The sequence below is a fragment of the Pleurodeles waltl genome, chromosome 5 (assembly GCF_031143425.1).
Source record: "Pleurodeles waltl isolate 20211129_DDA chromosome 5, aPleWal1.hap1.20221129, whole genome shotgun sequence".
Taxonomy (NCBI): domain Eukaryota; kingdom Metazoa; phylum Chordata; class Amphibia; order Caudata; family Salamandridae; genus Pleurodeles; species Pleurodeles waltl.
The window spans coordinates 111,742,953-111,763,504 of record NC_090444.1 but is presented as its reverse complement, the minus strand read 5'-3'; the positions used below and the strand labels follow the sequence as shown (position 1 = coordinate 111,763,504).

The 20,552-nt window shown below is 43.5% G+C and overlaps 1 protein-coding gene across 1 annotated transcript in view; it reads right to left on the bottom strand.

The window, feature by feature from the left end:
* Positions 1–374: 374 nt before the first annotated feature.
* The window catches only part of LOC138295435 (uncharacterized), a 225,410-nt gene continuing 205,232 nt past the window's right edge, over positions 375–20,552 (bottom strand). The window contains exon 3 of the mRNA XM_069233732.1: positions 375–6,396. Coding sequence (XP_069089833.1) covers positions 6,240–6,396 — 157 coding nt within the window. The 3' untranslated portion in view covers positions 375–6,239. The remainder of the gene's footprint in view (positions 6,397–20,552) is intronic.

The following is a 20,552-nucleotide window of genomic DNA, read 5'->3' as shown; positions in this document are numbered from 1 at the left end:
CGTCATTTTTTGACGCAAAAACGTCGCAAACGTACAAATTATAACTGTATTTTGTAAATTTGCGCCAATTTTGCGTAAAAAAAGGACGCAAATGTGGCGCTAAAAAAGTATAAATGTGGGCCACAATTTTGTATTTTGTAAGTTTGCGCCGCTTTTTGACGCAGCGCTAAAAAAGTATAAATATGGGCCTAAATGTGGTGCTGGTGTGGGGGCAGCATGGTGAGCAGGAGATAGGGCTACAGGAAATACGTCAAGGGCGGCCGAAGAAGGACCACATTGTCTTCAGAGACCTTCACCCAACTATTTAGAAGTCATAAAAACTTTTCCCACCCCATCCCATCATGTCAGGTCTTCTTTCAAGAATTCATGTCCACTAAACCAAGTAAGCGTTTATTCCCGTGGGGAGTCATGCTTCATCTGTGGGCATCAAACCTTAAAGGAAAATATCTATTACATGAGAATATTCAAAAGTATCTGCGTTGAAAATATTAAACTTGAATACAGATTTCACATTTTGTGCAAATAATATGAATTTGTTTTTATACATATGAAAAAATATAGCACCAGATTTGCACGTATTTACATATACAGCGCATTTGTAATATCAGATATCTGATGGATGGCAGGCCTCCACTGTCTTGTGATTTAGCTGCAGAAGAGCTGGTGGTGTTGTGATTGCTTTTCGCATTTCAGTGGTCTTCATTTGGAGCTGATTCCAATATTGATTGTCCCATTTGCCCCCAAGTAGGAATGATTCCTGGGCTCAACAGGAGGCCTTAAATCTTTGCTGTGATTTCACTTCTATTAGTGACAAACATGTCACTGGCAATACACAATACATGCACATCTCTTTGTACCACATTGGACTTAAAATGTTAGAACTAAGTACACAGACTGCATGACTAATTATCCACAACATGAATACATAGATTCCAGGCCCAATTCTCACAGATTTGTGTATGAATAGATGTGAATTGCTCTTGTAGTTCTCAAGAGGTACTCGTGAATTTGAAGCATGATTAAGATCTCCTTGCTTACACCTTGACTTCAGGAGTACTGCAAGAGCAAGTCACAGCACATCCTTAAGAACTGGACAGTCCATACTTTCAAAGAGCTGCATTCATTCATGGATGAAGAAGGCAGCCTTGATGAAAGAAGACTCCTGCTGGAAGAAAAGGACTTGCACAAGGACTTAAGGACTCCAACTCCTGCTGGCACCCAGGGACTGGAGCTGCTCTACAAGGGTCAGGTTTGTGGCCTCCTGTTTACCTGCTTCAGGGACACAAAAAAATAGAAGGGCTCCTGATCCCATGAGGACTGGGCCCTGCAGGTAGAAGACCTGGCTGGAGCATAGAAGCCTGAACTGTGGGATGCAGAACTGACCAGGAGGAACTTTCATGGAACTCTGCAAAAGTTGGGACTTAGCCATTATGTTGCCGTCCGGAGGACCAGGATACCTTTCTGAAGAATCCAATAAGGTCACACCCAAGGTAGACAAGAAATTCAGGTTTGTCCTGCTCTGAGCCTTTTTCGAACTGGAAACGCATTCAGCAGTACCTTGTGGTGAAGATGCCTGTCCTCTTAGAGTCCTGCTCAGTTACGGCTTGCAGCCTTACCCTGCTGGAGGATTTTGATTTCCAAAAACACAACTAAGCGCAAAGATAAAACTTTGAACTGTGGCGAGACAGCAAATTTATCTGACCCGCGAAGTGACCACGCCAACTACGAAATCCAGATTTGTCCTTCTGGGGGCTTTTGGTGCCAAAACCAGCAGCTTGAATCGGAGCTTGATGCCAATGTATTGTAGTGTCCCTCATCCGTCACATCCTTGGACCTTATCACTTTGAAAGATTTTGACTGAAAAGCTGAGCCCAAAGGGGCAAACTTTGACTGGGATGACCTGCTTAATATATCTCACCTCCACTCCATTGTTGTCAGCCTGAAATCATGCATAGGTTCCAGTCAACTGAAACAGTGACTTTTGAACTGTTGATTAGGGCTTAAATATTCTTAGCTCTTTTTACCCTGAATCTTTAAGAAATCATGTATTGGTTCCCCTAGTCTGGTTTGATGATCTTGGTGTCAATTTGCTCCTTATATTTTTCTCTATTTTTCTAAATTGATTTGTAGAGTTTGTTGTGTTGTTATAGTGTCATATGTTGTTCAAATAGTTAGAGTACTGCCTGAACTTAGTACTTATCTGGGGATTCCCTACTGCATGTGACATAGCTACCAGAGGTTGAGAAGAGATTCTCTCAGAACTGTGTTTTGAGATACCCAGAGTGGGTTTATTGAACTGGTAGTGGTACCTCACCTCCCAAATTAATAACCCAATATCTGACCAAAATAATTTAAGAAGGCCTTCACTGAATATCTTTCACAAAGCAATGGTAATATAACGTTTGGCCTGCCAATGAGGTTTTTCGGTATACAAACGTGATAAGTCTGAAAAATAAACATGATAGCAAAGCTAACTAATGAAAAATACTACCCTTTGTAATAACACGTCTTTCAAAACACCATCAGGTTTATTTTGAAACACATATTGTAAATTTCTAGCTATGTAAATAATGCACTGTATCACACCCTGAGTAGGGCTTGTCTGCAATGTAATACTATGTAATACTATGGGCTTTGAATGATAGAGCGGGTACATTCCCTGCAGTGATGAGCCTGCCACTTGTAGGTGCCACTGCTTTTTTTTGCTTTCTGGTGCCGTATTCCACTTCACTGCTGAAACTACATCCTCTCAAGTTTGTATATTGCCACAAGTCCAAGCGGAGCTGAAATCTCTCAGTTCTATTTATTCTTCTCTCTTCATGAGCCCATCACTTCCTTCTGGAATGAGGTCACTAAAAGTGGTCCATAATCATTCGGCTGCTAATTAGTGCTGAGGGGACCACACCAATTCCCTTTCAATTCTTCCAGGGACACAGTAAACCAAGCTGCTGCAGAGAGGTCCAGATCCATGCCAGATTTTTAGGATAACCCAGACTACGCAACTTTTTCCATGTATATTCATTGTGTGCACATTCATCTTAGTGAATAACATGGCATTCTAGAATGAATCTTGCCCTTGTGGGCCAACATTGTGTATCCCTCTTTTAGGTCAATCATATGCCACTCTGGCGCTTTCAGTGGTTCCAAAATAGCTGTAGAATTGTCCGCTGAACAGTGCATACCAATGATTGCATAGTATGGTGTCTTCAAAGCGAGATTCCAATATATCTTAAAAGAATAATCTCATGGGATTGGATAAAATAGCCAAATACTTCAATTGAAGAACCAAGCATGCAAACATATGCATCGGAATATTTTTTCACAAAAGATGATGAATTCAATGTCGTAAAGTAATATCCTTTTTTGTAATAGGTTGCAATAAGTTCCTCAAGTAGGGTGCCTATTTTCCCACCTCTTGTGTGAGGTAGCGCTTTGCTCACATCAATCTTTAATGAATGGAATTAGGTGGGCTCAGGCTGATAAGACATGAGGTATACATCAGATATGAAATGCAACAGAATGGTTTTCTATCCACATTCCCCTATGACTGCCTCTGAGGAAATGGAGGGGACTACTGTTCCGAACAGAGAGGGTGGAATGATTGTGCTCATAGGGGCTAAACAAAGTGGGCCAGATCACCACACAGGTTTGATTGGCCTTATTTCATGTCCTTGGTGGTGAATTAAGGCAGTGCTTGCTCCAAATGCCTTTTACCACATTATGAAACAGGATTCTGGAGGGAGTAATGTGTGACAAGAACGTTTGCACACATTTGTTGTGTGGCAATTTGTTGTGGTGGTGGTATGTTCCGTTCTTTTTTGTGGTGCTGTGTTTTTGTGCAACATGAATGCAATCCGTATCCGCTGTGTCGTACTGCGGCTCTCTCTTGTTTCTGTTTTAACTCTTTTGTTGTGATGTGCCTTGTTGTAGTTTCATTGTGGTGTAAGGTAAACTTGTGCATGCTATTCTCATTTTACTTTCCCTTGTAAAATGTAGATATTTTAATAATTGTTGCTACATTTCAAGTCAATCTTTCCTGTGACAAGCATTTACCACTGTTACTACTAATGTAGTGAAATAGCACTGCTCCAGGTCTTCAACTGCTCAGGTACCAGTCAGCCCAAAACTGTGGGAGGGACAATTGGTCAGACCACAAAATATTTTTGGCTGAATTACTTCATGTTCTTGCTGGTAAGTTAAGGCAGTGCATACTCCAAACACCATTCACCACTGTATCATGAAAACAGGGTTCAGGAGGTGGTAATTCATGACACGAATATTTGTGCTTATATTTTGTGTGGTGTTTTGTTGCGCTGCTGATGTGTTCTTTTGCACTTTTTGCTGCTGTGTTTTTGTGCTACTTTATTTCAATGTGATTTTGTTGTACTGCAGTTGTGTTTTGTTTTGAGTGTTTTGTTGCGATGTGCCCTCTTACGTTTTAATTGTGTTGTTATGTTCATTTGTGTAAGTTATTGTGTTATGTTCCCCTGACAAGCAACCATTTACCACTGTTTAAGGTGGTCAAATAGGACTGCTCAAGCTCTTTGAGTACTGAACACCCCAAGAAGCCCAAAACTGTGGCAGAAGTGAGTCATAACTTAGCACTCCCAGTGCTCACTTTATGTAATGCAGCCATGTATGTTGGTCATGTGACCTTTAGAACTGTTGAGTTCTGTAGAATCACAAACAAGGGACTCCTTCTGTTCCCTACCCTTGGGGCACTCCGACAGATCAAGCACCCAGCTTACCGCTTTTGTAGGCTAGCGAGATGGTGGTCCGGCTGTACGCATGTAAATGTTTTTTGCCTTTGTGGATATATCGTCGTCTACCGTAATAATACCACAGCAAACAAAAAACATATATTCCCTTATAAGCAGCATCCGAACAAATACTGCTGAAGTTAAAATTTCTACAGCTGCTTAAATTAAAAAAATAGCACTAGCCATGACATACTACCATCTCAGGAGAAAGCAGGATCCCTGTGGATTGCACCACCCCGGCACATTGACTGAGTAGACATTACAATAGCTGAAATTGAAATCGGACAATACAAATATATTGAAAGAGATAACATGGCTTCATAGTTCTGGTCAATCATTCGAAATAGATGTCCAAATATCTGTACAAAATGTATGGAGCGCTCTAGAATGGGTCTGGGAATCCATTTTAATTGTGGCGGAGGACAAATTGCTTGACTAAGAGACGTCCAGCCCCCCTGGAAGGAATGTGAGAAGCAGTCTGCATATCCCTATTCATGATGTTTTGGATTGTCCTACCAAGACCATCAGAGATGGACTCCTAGATAACAACAGCTTCTTAATCTAGCAATTCTTCTCAAAGAAACTTTACTTATAATTAATGGGTTTTTTCTGCATCTACTCCTCACCTTAAGCCATGTGTCCCAACCTAGGTAGGAACTCTAGTTGGCCAGTTACAAATGGTTTTCCTGGACCTAATTGCTGGTATGTTGATTTTTGGACACGTTGGGTCTACATCACAAAGGCTTTTTATTCTATGAAGGAAAAGAACTCTGTTACTCCATCATGGGACTGCTAGGAAGGACTGTGAGAGCCAGTATGATCATGACAAGGGAGTCAATGCAGAATATCAGTGACAGGGAAGCAATGAGCAATTTATAGATAAATACATACATCTGCAATTATTATAGCTAAGTACCTAAGCAAGTAAATAAGATTCATTCAATGGTGATACCTAACTTTTTCCTGGCTTCTTTATCTACAAACCTTAAGTGTGTACATACGTGTTTGTGTGTGTGTGGGTGTACGCATGCTTATGTCTCTGTGTGTTAGTGTATGTGTGTCCTCATACTCAGATGTGTGTGTGTATTTTCATTTTTTAGATATTAAGGTATTGTGAATAATTAGCAGGGATGGTTACATCACACATATGTGTATTACCACACCTACAAAAGTAAGGTTTTCAAGTAAGAAATGTGTGATCATAAGGGCTTGACTAGATGGTGGATGCTAGAGGTCTGGCTGGATCATCTCAGCCCCTGCAGCAGAAGAAACATCAGCCCTGTTGAGAAACCTTCATGGGGTGCACAACACAGGATATACATGTAATGGACTTGGACGTTAGTGTGCAAATGTCCCATGCAGTAGGAAGGGAGTACATCAGCATTTCTGTGGCATCCTGAGGAATGGACAATGTTTATGATGACACAGATTCGACTGTCTGGCATGTTGTTGAAGGGCAGCCCAGAAGGGCCTCTGAGCTCAAGATTTCACTGTGCTCCTGTGGAGCAAAGACATGGACTTCTTGAAATGCTGGGTCAGTAGAACATCCAGGTCATGGGAGGTGGTGTCCAGCTGCTCTGCAAGGCGTCGGTTCATCCGCAGCATGTGGTCCATCATCACAAAATCTTTTTTCAACCTAGGGTAGTTGAAGAGACAAAATTAGCAAGCAGGCATACGTACTGTGCAGCATTTTTAAAAGTAAACTTCAATAATGTACTAGTGCAGTTAATAAAAAAACTGATTTTTAAGATTGTATATTTTTGACCGAGGTGCATAGGATCTGTTATACGGAAGTGCGTTAATTGTTCAGCAATAATTGAAATCAGTTTCTAATAAACTTTATTTAAATAACAAATAAATAAATGTGCTTGTAAATATTATTTGGGAGGCAAAAGAAGTGAAGGACCATATCCAAAGAAGAAAGGTTCAACATTGTGAAGTCAGGCAAATGCTGCATCTAATACCACAAGCAGAAAAATACAATGATATTGGGTGGGAAAATGAGGCTTGTAGGTCAAGCAAGTGAGAATGAACAATTAAATTAAAGGTTTGAGTAAGGAATTAGATAGTGAACTCAAAATGAGGGGAGACAAAACTGAGATTGGTCAATGGACAAGTGTACAGAAGGATGGAAAAGAACGCTACCGAAGGCAAGCAAGAGAAGTTAGGAATAAGAACATGGAAACTAGAAATGTGTTATGTTACTTCTCTTCTAGATATCTCACTTTTGAGCTACATATGCTGATTAGGTAGACATAAGTGACAACTATAACATGTTCGTATCTTAATGCAATTGTGTTTGCACCCTCTAAAAACACAAACACTACTGAAACACACAGGTACAAATTTTGGAACAGATGCCATATTAATCTTCACTGTGCATCACTTTTAAGTTGGCAACAGTACATAAATAAATGTTCAAAAGACTGAAACAAGATCACTGCCAACAACCTACAAATATTAGGGATAACTCCACAGAAATTAAAAACTGCAGGTCAGCCTAGTCATGGAACCACAAAGGAATCTCTACTAAACCTTCATTAACAGCACAAAAAAGCTCCATTGGTACAATTTACTCACGTTTGACCCACAGCCAGTATGAAAATCGCAGTGACCACAGCCATATCCATAATAGCTAATTGTCAAGAAGTCCATGATGCACGAGGATGGACTCTAATCTACGGTACAGCCGAACACTAACCGATTATCAACCTCCACCACTTCCTCACAGCACTGTTGCACTATGCTGCGCTGTGGTACCCAAATGCACATTCCTGAGAAAAAAGACTACTAGCAGACATTGTCCAGGATGGACAGGTACCAATACCCCTTATGAGTGGGATGCGGGTGCCAGACGACTGCCTGTTGGTGTGGCGACCAGTCTCCACAGCTTGGGAACTGGATGTTAGACAGGTCCTTAAGCTCCCACCCTTCGCAAGGCAGTTGGATATCAGGTGGATGCAGCAATTTTGACAGATACAACAACATATGGATATGACAAGATGGCGGAAGGGAAGTTACCGGGAAGTAGGCAGGCTATACACTGGTGATGCATTTCTCACTTTGGAGTAAGCACAAGAGGCTTTCCAGCTGAGCCCCGGACAATTTCTCCAGTTTGTCAAAATTGAGAACTGCGACAGAAATCTGGACATATTGCACTGCTGTCACGGCAGTGTCCCATACATTAGGATTATTGTTAGGTGCAGGGTTGGGTAGCGGCATGAGTTCGAGGCTCTATGTAGCAATGAAGAAAGACATAAAAAGGTACCACTGAAGGTGAAAAACCTGTGGGATGTGGACCAACAAGAACTCCTGTCCAACAGGGAGTGGAGAAGATCCTTTGCACTGGTACAAAACGTGGTCGGTAATGTCTGGATTAAGGTGTCACACTTTTATTATCTGCACAACACATATGTTATGCAGCAGTGATTAAATAGGAATCACGTCAAGTGACCGGCTAGAGATGTGATGAGGGTGTAGCAACCTTCCTATATATGACTTGGGCTTGCAGTGGGGTGATGGTTTATGTGCAGATGATAATGGCAGAGCTATGCGGATGGACAGTCCTTAAAATGTGCATTAGAATAAAACACCGTCTGTTTGGGTCACCCAGGCCAAAGAACAGCTTGGAAATGAGGAATAGATTTGCAACATTAGGACTGCTTCTGGTAAAAAGACACATAGCCATACATTGGCTCTTATCAATCCTTCCTAGTCTTCAAGTCTGCACTGCTGGTCCATTTATGTGGGCCACTCTGGAGAAAGAGGCTTGCATGAAATGAGAACAGACATCAAAACCTAAACTTGTTCTGGTCTGTTCTTCACTTCCCCCTGGATTAGGCTGCAGTCTGGGTAGTGAAACAAAGGACAGGCCCAGGTTTGAGCTGCATCTGCAAGTGAGAGGGTAGGCTTCTTCTGAAGTCAGGAAGGGGCTCGGTACCGCCCTCAGGCTACCACTTGAGACTTAGGAAGGGACTTGGTACAACCCCCAGGCCATCATGCTCAGGAGAAGAGCACCCTTGCCCACATTCAAGGCCCTTTCCTCCAATGTCTGGGGCAAATACACAACACAGGACAGCCATCAACAGAGATGTGAGCCTGGACACTGGCAGGAAGGCACAATTGGCTTATGGAGGAAAGTACCAACTTGCAAAAGTGGCATTGTTTGGCAATGGTATTGTTGTAGCAGTTCCCAAACAAAATGTAGCACTTATAAAGTGTAATAAGATAAGCCAGTATGAGTCTAGGAGAGGGTAGCCTTGCAACCGTGAAAATCTACTTTGGGGGGTAGGAGGGGCAAATACACTGCGAGGACAGGACAAAGCTTGAAATATGCACGCCTTACTTTTTAAATACCATGAACCCTGCCCCATGAGCTGTTAGGGCCTACCACTCGGGTTGACTTGTACATAAAAAAGGGAAAGGTTTGGGGCTGGCATACAGTTTATGTCACACGGTCTAAATGGCAGTTCAAAGCTGCACTACAGGCTGCGTGAGCAGCCCTGAGACATGTTTTACAGTGCTACTTTAGTGGGTGGCACCATAACTGCTTCAGCCCACTTCCAGCATTTAATTTACAAGCTTGGGGTTTATGTAGTATCATCTACTAGGGCCTTATAAGTAAATTAAATGTGACAATTAGGTGTATGACAATTTTACCATGTTTGTAAGGGAGAGCACACACACTTTACTATTGGTTAGCAGGAGTAAAGTGTGCAGAGTCCTAAAACCAGCCAAAACAGGTTCAGCCAAAAATATGGCAGTGAAGGCAAAAATCAGCGGAATACGAGGCAAAGATTGGTCATTTGTAACAGTGGGGCATTTCTCTTTTAAACCAGTTGGAGCAGCATTAGTCCTCACAGGGTAGTCAAGTCAGTTGTCTTCCAGGTTAGGGTCAAGCAGCAGGGTTACTCTGTGCTCTAGTCTTGAGCCTAATCCCAACCTCAGTGGAGACAGCAAAGTCTTTGTCAGATGTTGGTCTGAGTTCGTGCTTCAGAACTTTGTTTGAAAATCAGGAATTAACTCTTAACAAAAAATGATTGCATAGTTCAGATGGGCACTAACATAGGCAAAGTAAGAGCTTTTCAAAATGTGTTTCATTATTAAAAACCATTGGAGCCAGAACCCTTGAAGTTTCTCCCCAACCCGTGGTGTGGAGATAGCAAGCCAATCCAACTGAGGAGCACCCCCAATGTCTTTCCAGCGTAGAGTAAGAGATCTCTCCTTTTCAGGTCGGATGGTTTGGGTCCTTGCCCAAATTTACTGATCAGAATGGATTTTTTGACCGGGTTGCTCACCATGCCTTCCCATGCTGGATTCAGGAGGCCATCTCTCCCAGCCATCGAGAAGAAACACCATAAGCTACCCCTCCAGACGTCCTATAGAACCTCATGCGCTGTTGAAGTCACCTCATAAGTTGCCAAGCATTTCTTGATGCCCCCCCCCAACCTACAGGAACTGTTAATTTCTTGGGGATGCGAACTCTACTCTCACTATCAGACTCAGCGGGTGCCCTCCCCGTTACTACAATTTAACCCTATTTGTAGCGCTTTTATGTCCAATTCCTTGAGGCTAAGTTCATGGGCCATCTTTTTCTCTTCCTCGGCTAGTCTCTTTTCAGCAAGGGCCTCCTCGCTTTCCAATTTGTCAAGGACCTGCTCTTTTTCTCTGTTGGCAAGGGCTAGGGCTTGTTCCTTGTCCTGTTTGGCAAGTTCTTCCTTTAGTGTTCTTTCTTCCCTTCTGTCCCGCAGCTCTTCAGAGGACATGCCCCTGGAGAACACACTGCTACCGGTGGCCAAGGAGACCCCCCCATCCCAAAGAACAGGGGCTCCCTCCATCCACCATAAATCCATCTGAGGACTCCAGTGCCAGCTCTGGTCCCTCCCCACACTCAGGATCTCTCCCACCGTTCACTGACCCTCCTGGGTGGTCCTCTGCCCATGCTTGCAGGGCTTTCTGGAGATCCGCCTTTGTGTTACTTCCCCTGTCAAGCCCTCACCTCTCCTGGTAGAACCCTTCGAGTTGTGCCACCGTATACAGGTCCAGCTCAGCCAGCTCGAACAAGTCCCCCTTAGGACACCAGGCATGATGGCAAACTATCCGTAGCCAAGGTAGAGATCTATAGGGAACAACAATCCCTGACACTGAGGACAATCTGTCCTTCAGGCCCACCTTAGGAACAAAGGAACACTTTTGCTGAAGTAAAGTTCTGGCACGCAGATAGTTATCGTGTGATGCTGTGCAGATGCAAGTCCTATTCCACCTCTGCCACCAAATGTTGGAGGCGGCACGTTCTGGTTTGCTGAGGCATGGCCCTAGCTAGCCAGAACCTACCACTCCCATCAGGGGTGGGTGATTGCAGTCACTGTATCACCTGAGTTCAACCTTGGGTAGCTTGGCACAGAGCAGTCAGGCTTATCACAGGGGTAATGTGTAAAGCATATTCACAGCACTACCACACAAGAATTACCCTGAGTGTCATAAAAGACAACACATAAGGTGTATGTAAATAAAGTTTGTATTCAGCACACACGTTAATTAACACAACATGAGCATAATGTAAATCTGGGCATCAATCACATTCAGAAATGTAACTAATAGTACTTGGCCCAACTGTGTTAATAAGACTTTAGCAGTATTTACACTTCACAAAAAAGAATACTTTCTTTCCCAGCACCCTCATGAAGTGCAACCACATAGGCAGCACAAGACCCTTCCTAGCCATCACTCCAATTCCACATCAAACAGTTATAGGATGCATCCCGGTTCCCAACGACAGCAGCAATGTGTACATACAGAGAATCTCAGAACTTTTAAAAGAGCTCCGCAGCCTAGGCCACACAGATAAACTTCAATGTCAACCATAATAGTAAACAATGTGCATGGCATCTGCGCCGTACGGTGTAGTCAATTCCAGGAAATCACTCCCACACACTCATTCCGCACAGCTATGCAGTGCCATGGATATCAGGCAGGCTAGTATACATACACTCGCACACACTCGCTTCCAGCACCTTAATGCGGTGCTCTGACATTTGGCAGGTAAATTGTCAAGGAGTTTGCAGACCTCTCTTGGACCCAAACCTTCTTCCATCCTCCAACCAATTCCCAATTCCAAGAGCTAGATGTAGTAACCCTTCCCTAGAAACTAGGCTGCTTGCAGCCTGTGGTTACACTTATTCAGGATCCCAGGGCTAAGGAAGGGGGGAAGAAAGAGAGAATTTCTGAACAGCCAACAGATTACAAATGGAGGTTTGACCACAACTCAGGAAGGTCACTCAGGGGTCTCCACACCGGCCTTCCGGTGCAGGCCCCGGTCTGCAAATCACGGGGGAGAGTCGCCTTGAAACACATGCTGTTCGCAGTGGCGCCCAGCCAAACCAGACACTCCAATCTGCAAATAGTTACTAATTCCACACCTCCCAGGAATGGAGACACCACATCTGGGGAGCGATGACTTGTACTGCAACAGGCATCCTGGTTGCACACAAAGAGTTACTAAATTCACATCTCCCTGAAAGGAAGTACAACGTCAGGTGCGCGATGACCTGAGTTGCATCAGACGATTCTGATAACACATGCAAAATGATCAATGCAGTGACTCCTCGGAATGAGGCACAATGTCTGGTGCACAATGACTTGAGTCGCACCAGACAATTCCGCTAGCACAAACATTTTTACCACTGCAGCACCTCCCTGGAATGAGGCACAGCACCTGGTGTGCAATGCTTGAGTCGCACCAGACAATTCCACTCGCACACGAAAAGTTATCAATGCAGTGCCTCCTTGGAATGAGGCACAATGTATGGTGTGCGATGTATTGAGTCTCACCAGACACTTCCGAACACATGATTAGTTCCAATCCTGTACCTCCCTATAATGAGGCACGTCTGATGAGAGAGGACTTGAGGCGCACCAGACAAATGAGGTCACACACACAAAGATGCAAGTTCAGCGGTGCTAAACGAGGTAAAATGCGGCACTGCTCTGGGTACCTGCCCATATCCGAGGGCTGCAACCAGTGACATGGACACCGCACACAATGAGCATGCAGTCGGGTGTCACACGAGAGAAATGCGGCATGCTAGACAAAAATAGGCCAAGCAGGGTCCCACAACCAGTGAATCCGCTAACTACCAAACAGGTGCTTATGCATTTCGTGGCCCAACAATGAAAGGCCACATTCTTTGAATGCAGGCAGTACTTTGAAGGCCCACACCAGGCAAATCCAGTCTTCAGGCACAAATACTTTGTTCTAAGCTCACTCCGCTGCTACCCCGTGGAATCCAGAAGACGACGTAGATGCATAGAATGGCACCGCTCTCCAGATGACACAGGTAGAGGGTGGAAGCTGGGGTAAGTAAAAAATGTTTTAAAATGTATGTTACTTTCATGCTTGTGGTGATTGTGGTTATGTGAGAGAGTGTGCATGTATGTGAATTTGTGTGTATGCATAAGTATGTATGTGTGAATGGAAGTGGAAATGGAAGTCAAAGCATGTGTGATGACACTTCCGCTACCGCTAGCATTAGGGTGAATTGACGTCCTTGAAAACGATGCTTCTGCAACGGTGAAGGGTAAAACTCAGTTCCCTACAGTGTGTAGTAAAAGGTTGGAGGGAGGGGAGTGAAGGGGCCAGGCTCTTTCTCTAAGTTTTTTTTTCTTGCTGCCCTGGCTCTGTGTTTCCAATTATCTAATGTCTACTTCCTTTTAGACCTTACCTGGTAACTGTTTGTTTCCCTGGCGTTCTCATCCATGCCCCTCAAGCTTCTTGTCTCGCCCAGGTAGGCCCCGAAAATTCTTCTTGTCCTTTTGTTCTGGCAAACCATTTCCTTTAAAGATCAGAGCTGTTTAAGTTACTCTCTTCGCGTATGTCGAGAACTGCTAGCTTTTCTGCATACTCCCTGAGCTCAGCAATCCCTCTCGATAACCAACAGCTGTCTGCACACTCCCGAAGTGCAACGTTACTCTCCCTTCCAAAACACAATGCACCCTTTGCTGGAAACTTTAGTGGGGTTTATTCTGTTTCATTTAGAGTGCAGGGTGCAATCAAACTACACATCTAATGAAGATGCATGAGTGCGTCGAATTAGGCCCCATGCCTACATGTAATATGACAATACTTAGGGGCAGAGTCAGAAACCCATTGTAATTCTGGCAGCCTATGTGCACCCACAGTAAATCTGAATAATGCGGAGATCCATTGTATGCCATCAGCCTCCCTCATCTACATCATATCCTGTCCAGGCAGACTGGGAGCCTGTGCATGCTCTCTCCAGCCTGGCAACACGCTGTCGGGTTACAGAGAGCCCTGTGCGCATGTGTGTTTGGCCAGCCCAAGACGGCCCGCCAAACATACATGAGCACTGAGGGGGAGTGCCTTGTACTCCCCCTCAGTGCTCGTCAGAGCCCGTGTCCCCACCCCTTTACAAGAAAACAATTTATTATTGTTTTCTTGTAAAGGTTTTGCAGCTGCTGCTGCTGCTGGCAGGGGGGGGGGGAGTCACCACTGATCTTGTCCCTGAGAAGTAGTGCATTATGGAGCAGTCTCAGTGTGCACCTAGCGCTATCAAGAGTATCAAGAGTAATAAGCTCTATACAAATGTAAATAAACTGGACCACGCATCCTTTTGTGTCCTGACTGGCTAAAAATAAAAATAGGTGAGGACCCAGTGTGCCCAGCATCTCCCATGTTCCACCTCAGCTGCTTTGACCAGGTCGCTCTGCAAAAAAGGACGCTGAAACAGGCAGTGATATTAAGAAAAGAAAAATAATTTCTGTTCGGCATGCAATGAAATGTGTTCATTACAAAAAACTGCGGAATGTAAAATTGTGCCACCTGATTGCTGTGGGCATAGTGTCTCCATGCAACAGATGTAAAAAGGCTTTCAAAGGAGAGACCCTTGATAGTTAAGGTTGAACAGTCTGATAACAGTGAGTTGCTTTGGTAATCTACTCTAATTCAGAATAATGATTTTGAATGAGCTATACTTTACCATTAAATCTATACTCTACCATTATACAGCCCTGGTAGTTGAACTTGGCAAGACTCTTTCCAAGTTGATAGTTTGCAGAGTAGGCCACAGTTGAGATGAACACAAACAGCATGACATTCATTTCTAAAATGAATTTAAGCTGGAAGGTGCTTCAGCGTTATATACAGAAGACCAATTTATATCAAAGCGTGCCTCTGACATCGTGGAATATACTAAAGTACACCACAACAAGAACATTTGAAAGTGTAAAATAAGCTGGTGATTAAATACCTCTAAACCTGTGGGACTCAAGGAGCATGGAGTCACTTGGGGTTGGTGACGGTGATGACGCAAAAAAAAGAAGGTCCGATATATATTCATGTAAACTGTGTAATCAATGCATATAATGAAGTGTGATTTTAGTAAAGAAATAATGTACGAGGGAAATTGTGCCCTCGGGGTAGTTCGCCATCATTGTAAACGAGCTTTATTAAATCATGAAGTATTGAAAATGTAGTAATCCGTCATAATCGCAAATGTATGCCATGATTTCTTGTTTGAAAACTGTTTTGCTTAGCTTAAATTTAGTGCAGGCTTTGGCCTAGTTGCCTGGTCTCAAATTCTAACTGCGTGGCTTTTTTTTTCTTGAACTAATGAAACACATATTCTTGCTTGAAGTTGTATTTTTCCAGCAGAGATGACTAATACACTTATCTCCAAGGTTTCGTGCTAGGCCGGTTACATCCCCTTTGATACAAGGTCAGTCTCTGCAGGTGCGGACAATAAAGGTACAGATTCCAAAAATAATTGGCAAACCATGATACAACTTGTGTTCCAAGGCTCCAAGGCTAATGTATGCACAAATAAGTTCTAGTAAAAGGCAATTTTTCATTGGACAATTTGAAGCCAACCTATGAACCCTCCAATGGAAAACCCTGCAAGATTTGGAATGTTTCTTACTTAAACCCACCGAACAAAGAGAAGTCAGCCATTTTCCTCGATGCCAGTTTGAAGCCTGATGCCAGACTCCATTTTGGACGACACCCTGATACCCTTTTCTCTATTCGAGAGAAAGAGACTTAAGAATTCTCACCCTAGAGACTTTAACTTTGATTTGCCCCGTCTTGCCTATGCAGTAACTTTGCCCTATTCTCCTTGCCGCTGCAAGGAAACTTGCCCTTAACTTTGCCCCTTCGAAACTTGCCCTATGCTGATCAACCGGTACCTGAAGGACGAAGACTTTTCTTGAATGCTGATTGTATTTGGTAAATATGAAAGGATAAATGTATTATGCATTGTGTTTTTTTTTCCTTTTAGGTACCAACTGCTATTTTGACAGGGCCCTAGCTAGAAGTTTTCCAAATTTGTGTTGACTAAATTCGTTTCGCATGAAGCCCCACATGCCAATGCTAATTAGAGGTTAGTCGAGGTATTCATTCAATGTATCATGAAGAATTGAAATCTTGTTATGCTGACCGAATGTATGCAATTAGTCAAATACAGTTAGCCACATTGGTGATTTGCATTGCTATAACAGAGTGTATCATCATCCAGATTTTGCGTAGATTGCGTTTCTTCCACCGTTATGGACAGCTAGTAATGTTCATATACATATATCAATTGGTGTCGAGACATATATATATCGTGCTAGCTTTGTTAATATAGGGAAATAAATTCACTAACTTTTAATAAACTGGTGTGGTTATTCATGACTGAAAGGTCATGGTGCGCCGAAATACCAACTGTTATTGATTTCTGATGTGCTATATTGACCTATTAATTGGGTATTGATTACCGATTACAATAGTTATTGATTATTGATCTGAGTGACTCGAATATTTTAGGATGAGGAGAGCCCGACTCGGTTAAAAGATTCACCGACCTCCAACGTGTCCAGGTACAGGTAATTTATAAGGGCTGGACGCGTTACCAGTAGATGGTAGCAGAGATTGATGGTTTTGCCCTTTGGGACCCCATCCGAACAATAGACAGAGTCAAGTTAGAATTTTTCTTTGATAAAACAAGTCGGAGAGATGATGATGCCCTAAGTCCCCAATGACTTTCCCGAGATCTCGGAGCTTGCGAATGGAGGACATGGAGGTGTGAGAATGGTCTCGGCGTTTCTAGTGACGGTATGAGTGAAGTTAGGGTTTCGCGCTTGCACAGCTTATCGCCGCAGATTAATTGAGAAGTTTGTGAGGATTTAAGGGGTTAAAAGATATTAGAGGACTATTCCTCCAAAGGTGTGAGAGTAGGGAAGTCGTCGAACTTCACGTGTGTGTAGCGCTTTGAGCAGAGAAAAATTGTCCACGTGGCTGTTGATGTTGAGACGGGCCCTGCGAGGTCAAGAGACTCCGGAGTATGTTGAAAAGTGTATGTGACACTTGTTTGATGTTGTGATCTGGTCGGTTTAATAGGTTGATCGGGCGTGGTCAACAAGTCGGTATGAATGTTGCAGAGTGAAAGAAAATTTCGACTTTGAGATTTGACGAATTCTAAAGTGCACTAGAATAGTTCATTGATCAGTTGAGAGTAAAGTTTGCGGGTCAAATTTAGCTTGCGAAAGTGGGAAACCGAGAAAGATGGAATAACTGCCGAGGCTAGTGAAAAATCCCTAAGGTTTCTGAAGCGATTGTATTACCTTTCCTGTAGTAAACCGACAGATCTGTTTTATTCTTTTGGTTAAGTGCTTGCGATATATTGCAGAAATTAGTTATGAGTGAAGCCGAATGAAAAGAGGACAAGCCGCATGACTTTGTCAGCCGCAGTGTGTGAGTGTGACGTCACTAGGAGCCGCGCTGGGATAGGTCGGTTGGTGAGAAGGGTCGCGCACGGATTGGACGCAGTCCGTGAAGCGCAATTGGAAGGGGAAAGGCAAGCGAAGAGTATTCCGGGAATTAAAGTCACTTATTGATTACATATTTTTTTAGAAAAACAAAAGACGGAAAGATGAAATTTTTCAAAGCATTTAAGAGTGCCATGAGGGGAGATGTTTATATTAAAGCAAATGTAGGAGAAGAAACACCGCCTGAGGGTACGCCAGCTTACATTGTCATTGAAGAAAAGGGTGTAGCGCCATGTCTTTGGCTAAAGCAATGGTGCAAATTAACAGAAAAACATGGAAGTGTAGCGTTCCCTATCCACGGGTCGTTTAACCTAAGGGTTTTAGAAAATCTGAGGTTTGCGCTATACGACATGAAAGTACGCCCAAGGCGAGCACAGTTTGAGGCATTGGCAATTTGGGAGCTAATAGCTAGAAACCAACAACAAAAGAAATTTGAGACAAGAATAAGAAAAGTAGAAAAGACACTAGCGGATGCTAGATGGGACAGCACACAAAAGGTTTGGAGATCAGACGTATTGCAGGGAATTAAATTGTTTCCAGCGATTGCCGAGGAAGCGGAGACGGAAGGAAGGAAAGCCACCTGTAAGACAAACAGGAGTCAGTCCAGAGAGGGAGAGAGCAATAGAAACTGGAAAAGGGGAGACGAGTCAGATGATGAGGAGTTCATTATACAATTGCTGAATGATCGCCCACCGCCATATGTGGAAAGCGAAAAAGGCTCAAGCATTAGTACTGCCCCTCCAGAACCAATACAGGGTAATGTAACGCCAAATTTGAGAAGATCTCAGAGGCCGAACAGTTCTGACATGCCTTTCTCACCACGAATACCACGGGTCCAGAGGATGTACCCAGACGTGCCAGCATTGAAACCTGCTGATAACTATCAGCCACAGGTTCAAAGGCACTGTTGTGATGAGCATAACATGGGAATGACTTCCGATTCAATGGCGCAGGGAGGACAAAACTATCAGAGACCGACATTGATTCAAGCTGAATCAACACAGTTCTCGATGCCCCAAAAGCAGACACAAGAAGTGCGAGTAGTAGAAAGCCAGTTAGGTATGCCAGCAATGATGAACCATAATGTGGGGATTAACATGCCACAGAATTCGGGGAACAGACAGAATCCAGACGCGATATCCCTACCTATCACTGTAGGTCCACCAGTACCACTGTACATACAGGCAATTTCAAGCACCAGCGACCAAGGGTTAATGATACAGAATGGGACAGGGAGAAGATGCATAGAAACCACTCCAGAGACAACTCCGATAGTGGCACTGCCAAATGGATCTGGGTCCTTGTCGGAATTTAGCCCAATTCCAATTTGTGCTCCGTCAACCGTGGTAAGGTCACATCCACCACTATTAGTACCGTTAACCTCACAGACTGAAACATTACAGAAACCGTCAGTGGCAGTTGATGTAACTGCTACACTGATGGGACTGAACGCGCAACAGCTAACACAATGGTTCAACAGCCTGAACTCCCCACAGAGTGTATCCAGCGGGAAGGGAGAAGAATACCTGAATAAAATAAGGTTGGGTATGGAGGCAGATGAACTGGTTGAGGGAACAATGGGTTTGAACAGATTAGAATCATACACGGAGGAAGAACTAAGATACATGTGCCCTAGGATTACAAGAGAAGTGAGCAGCATACATAAGAAATTACAAGAAATTGCAGACAGACACGAGATTGATATAGGTAAGACTAAACACCTGAGTAGAAGTTACAGGTTAGATTTCGACACAAAAGACTTTGAACACATGAGATCCGCAGGGATGAAAACACACCTTAAAGAGATACTGCAGAGTGCACAGGTCTGGAGATGTTTAGACAAGTGGGAAAGCAGGTGGGTCAAGAAAAAGGATAAAAAGAAGGAAAATACTTCGGAACGAAGTGAGAAAAAACAACAGAATGACGATCTGATAACCATATTACCAATGAGAGAGACAGCAGGGGGAAAACTTGTGCATGTACCATGGCACAGGTGCGATATTCAATCCTTTACAGACGACTTTCCCAAATTGAGAGAAAAACTGATCGAGTGGTATCAACAAACAGATAGATTTGTGAAACTCGCAAAGTGTCTCTGGGAAGACCTGAATACCTTATTTGAGATTGTGGTTCCGGCTGATTTGTGGGAAGATTGTAAAAGGGCTGTAGGTTGGCCAACGAGTGAACCAGAGAGAGATAGGGACACAGGTGCGCCATCACCTACGGTAATGAGTTTGTACCACAAGGTGATCGAGCACTTGAAAACCAAGGTTGCATCGAAAAATGTGGATTGGCAAAGGATTGACAGGACCGCCCAAGAGATTAAAGAATCTATACACGCATATTATGAGAGGTTGTTGAAAGCGTTTAAAAATTACAGTGGCACAGAAACGATTGAGCCAAAGGACATGCTTCATTTTGTGTTCAGGTTTGTGGAAGGGCTGAGACCTGAAATTAGCCAGATAATTAAATCGCATTTGATTTGTTGGCAGTCAAAGTCGATCGATGAAGAGTTGAATTATGCAAAATACTGCAGTGATGAGATTGAGACAAAGCAGAAAAGATTGAAGGAAAAGGTGATGGTGATGCAGCTCAGAGCAGCTCAGACAGGTTTACAAGGTTTGCAAGGTTTTCAACAACAGATGCCGCAGCAGCAGCAACAGGGAAATGCTATGTTTCAGCCGCAGATGAGAGGCAGAGGCCGAGGAGGTTTTGTAAATAATGGTCCTGATTTGAATACCGTTATGATTCCAAATGGTATACAGGCAATGAAGAAGGTGATGCCATGTCACACGTGCGGAATCGTCGGGCATTGGAAACGGGAGTGCCCAAGGATGGTGCAGGAAGGTGTAGTTCAGCAAAACAATGATGTCAATGCATTTCAAACTATGAGAGGACCGAAACTGAGAGGTCCGAACCCGAATTTTCAAAACAATATGAACCAGATGCAGGGTCTACAACCCATGCAACCGC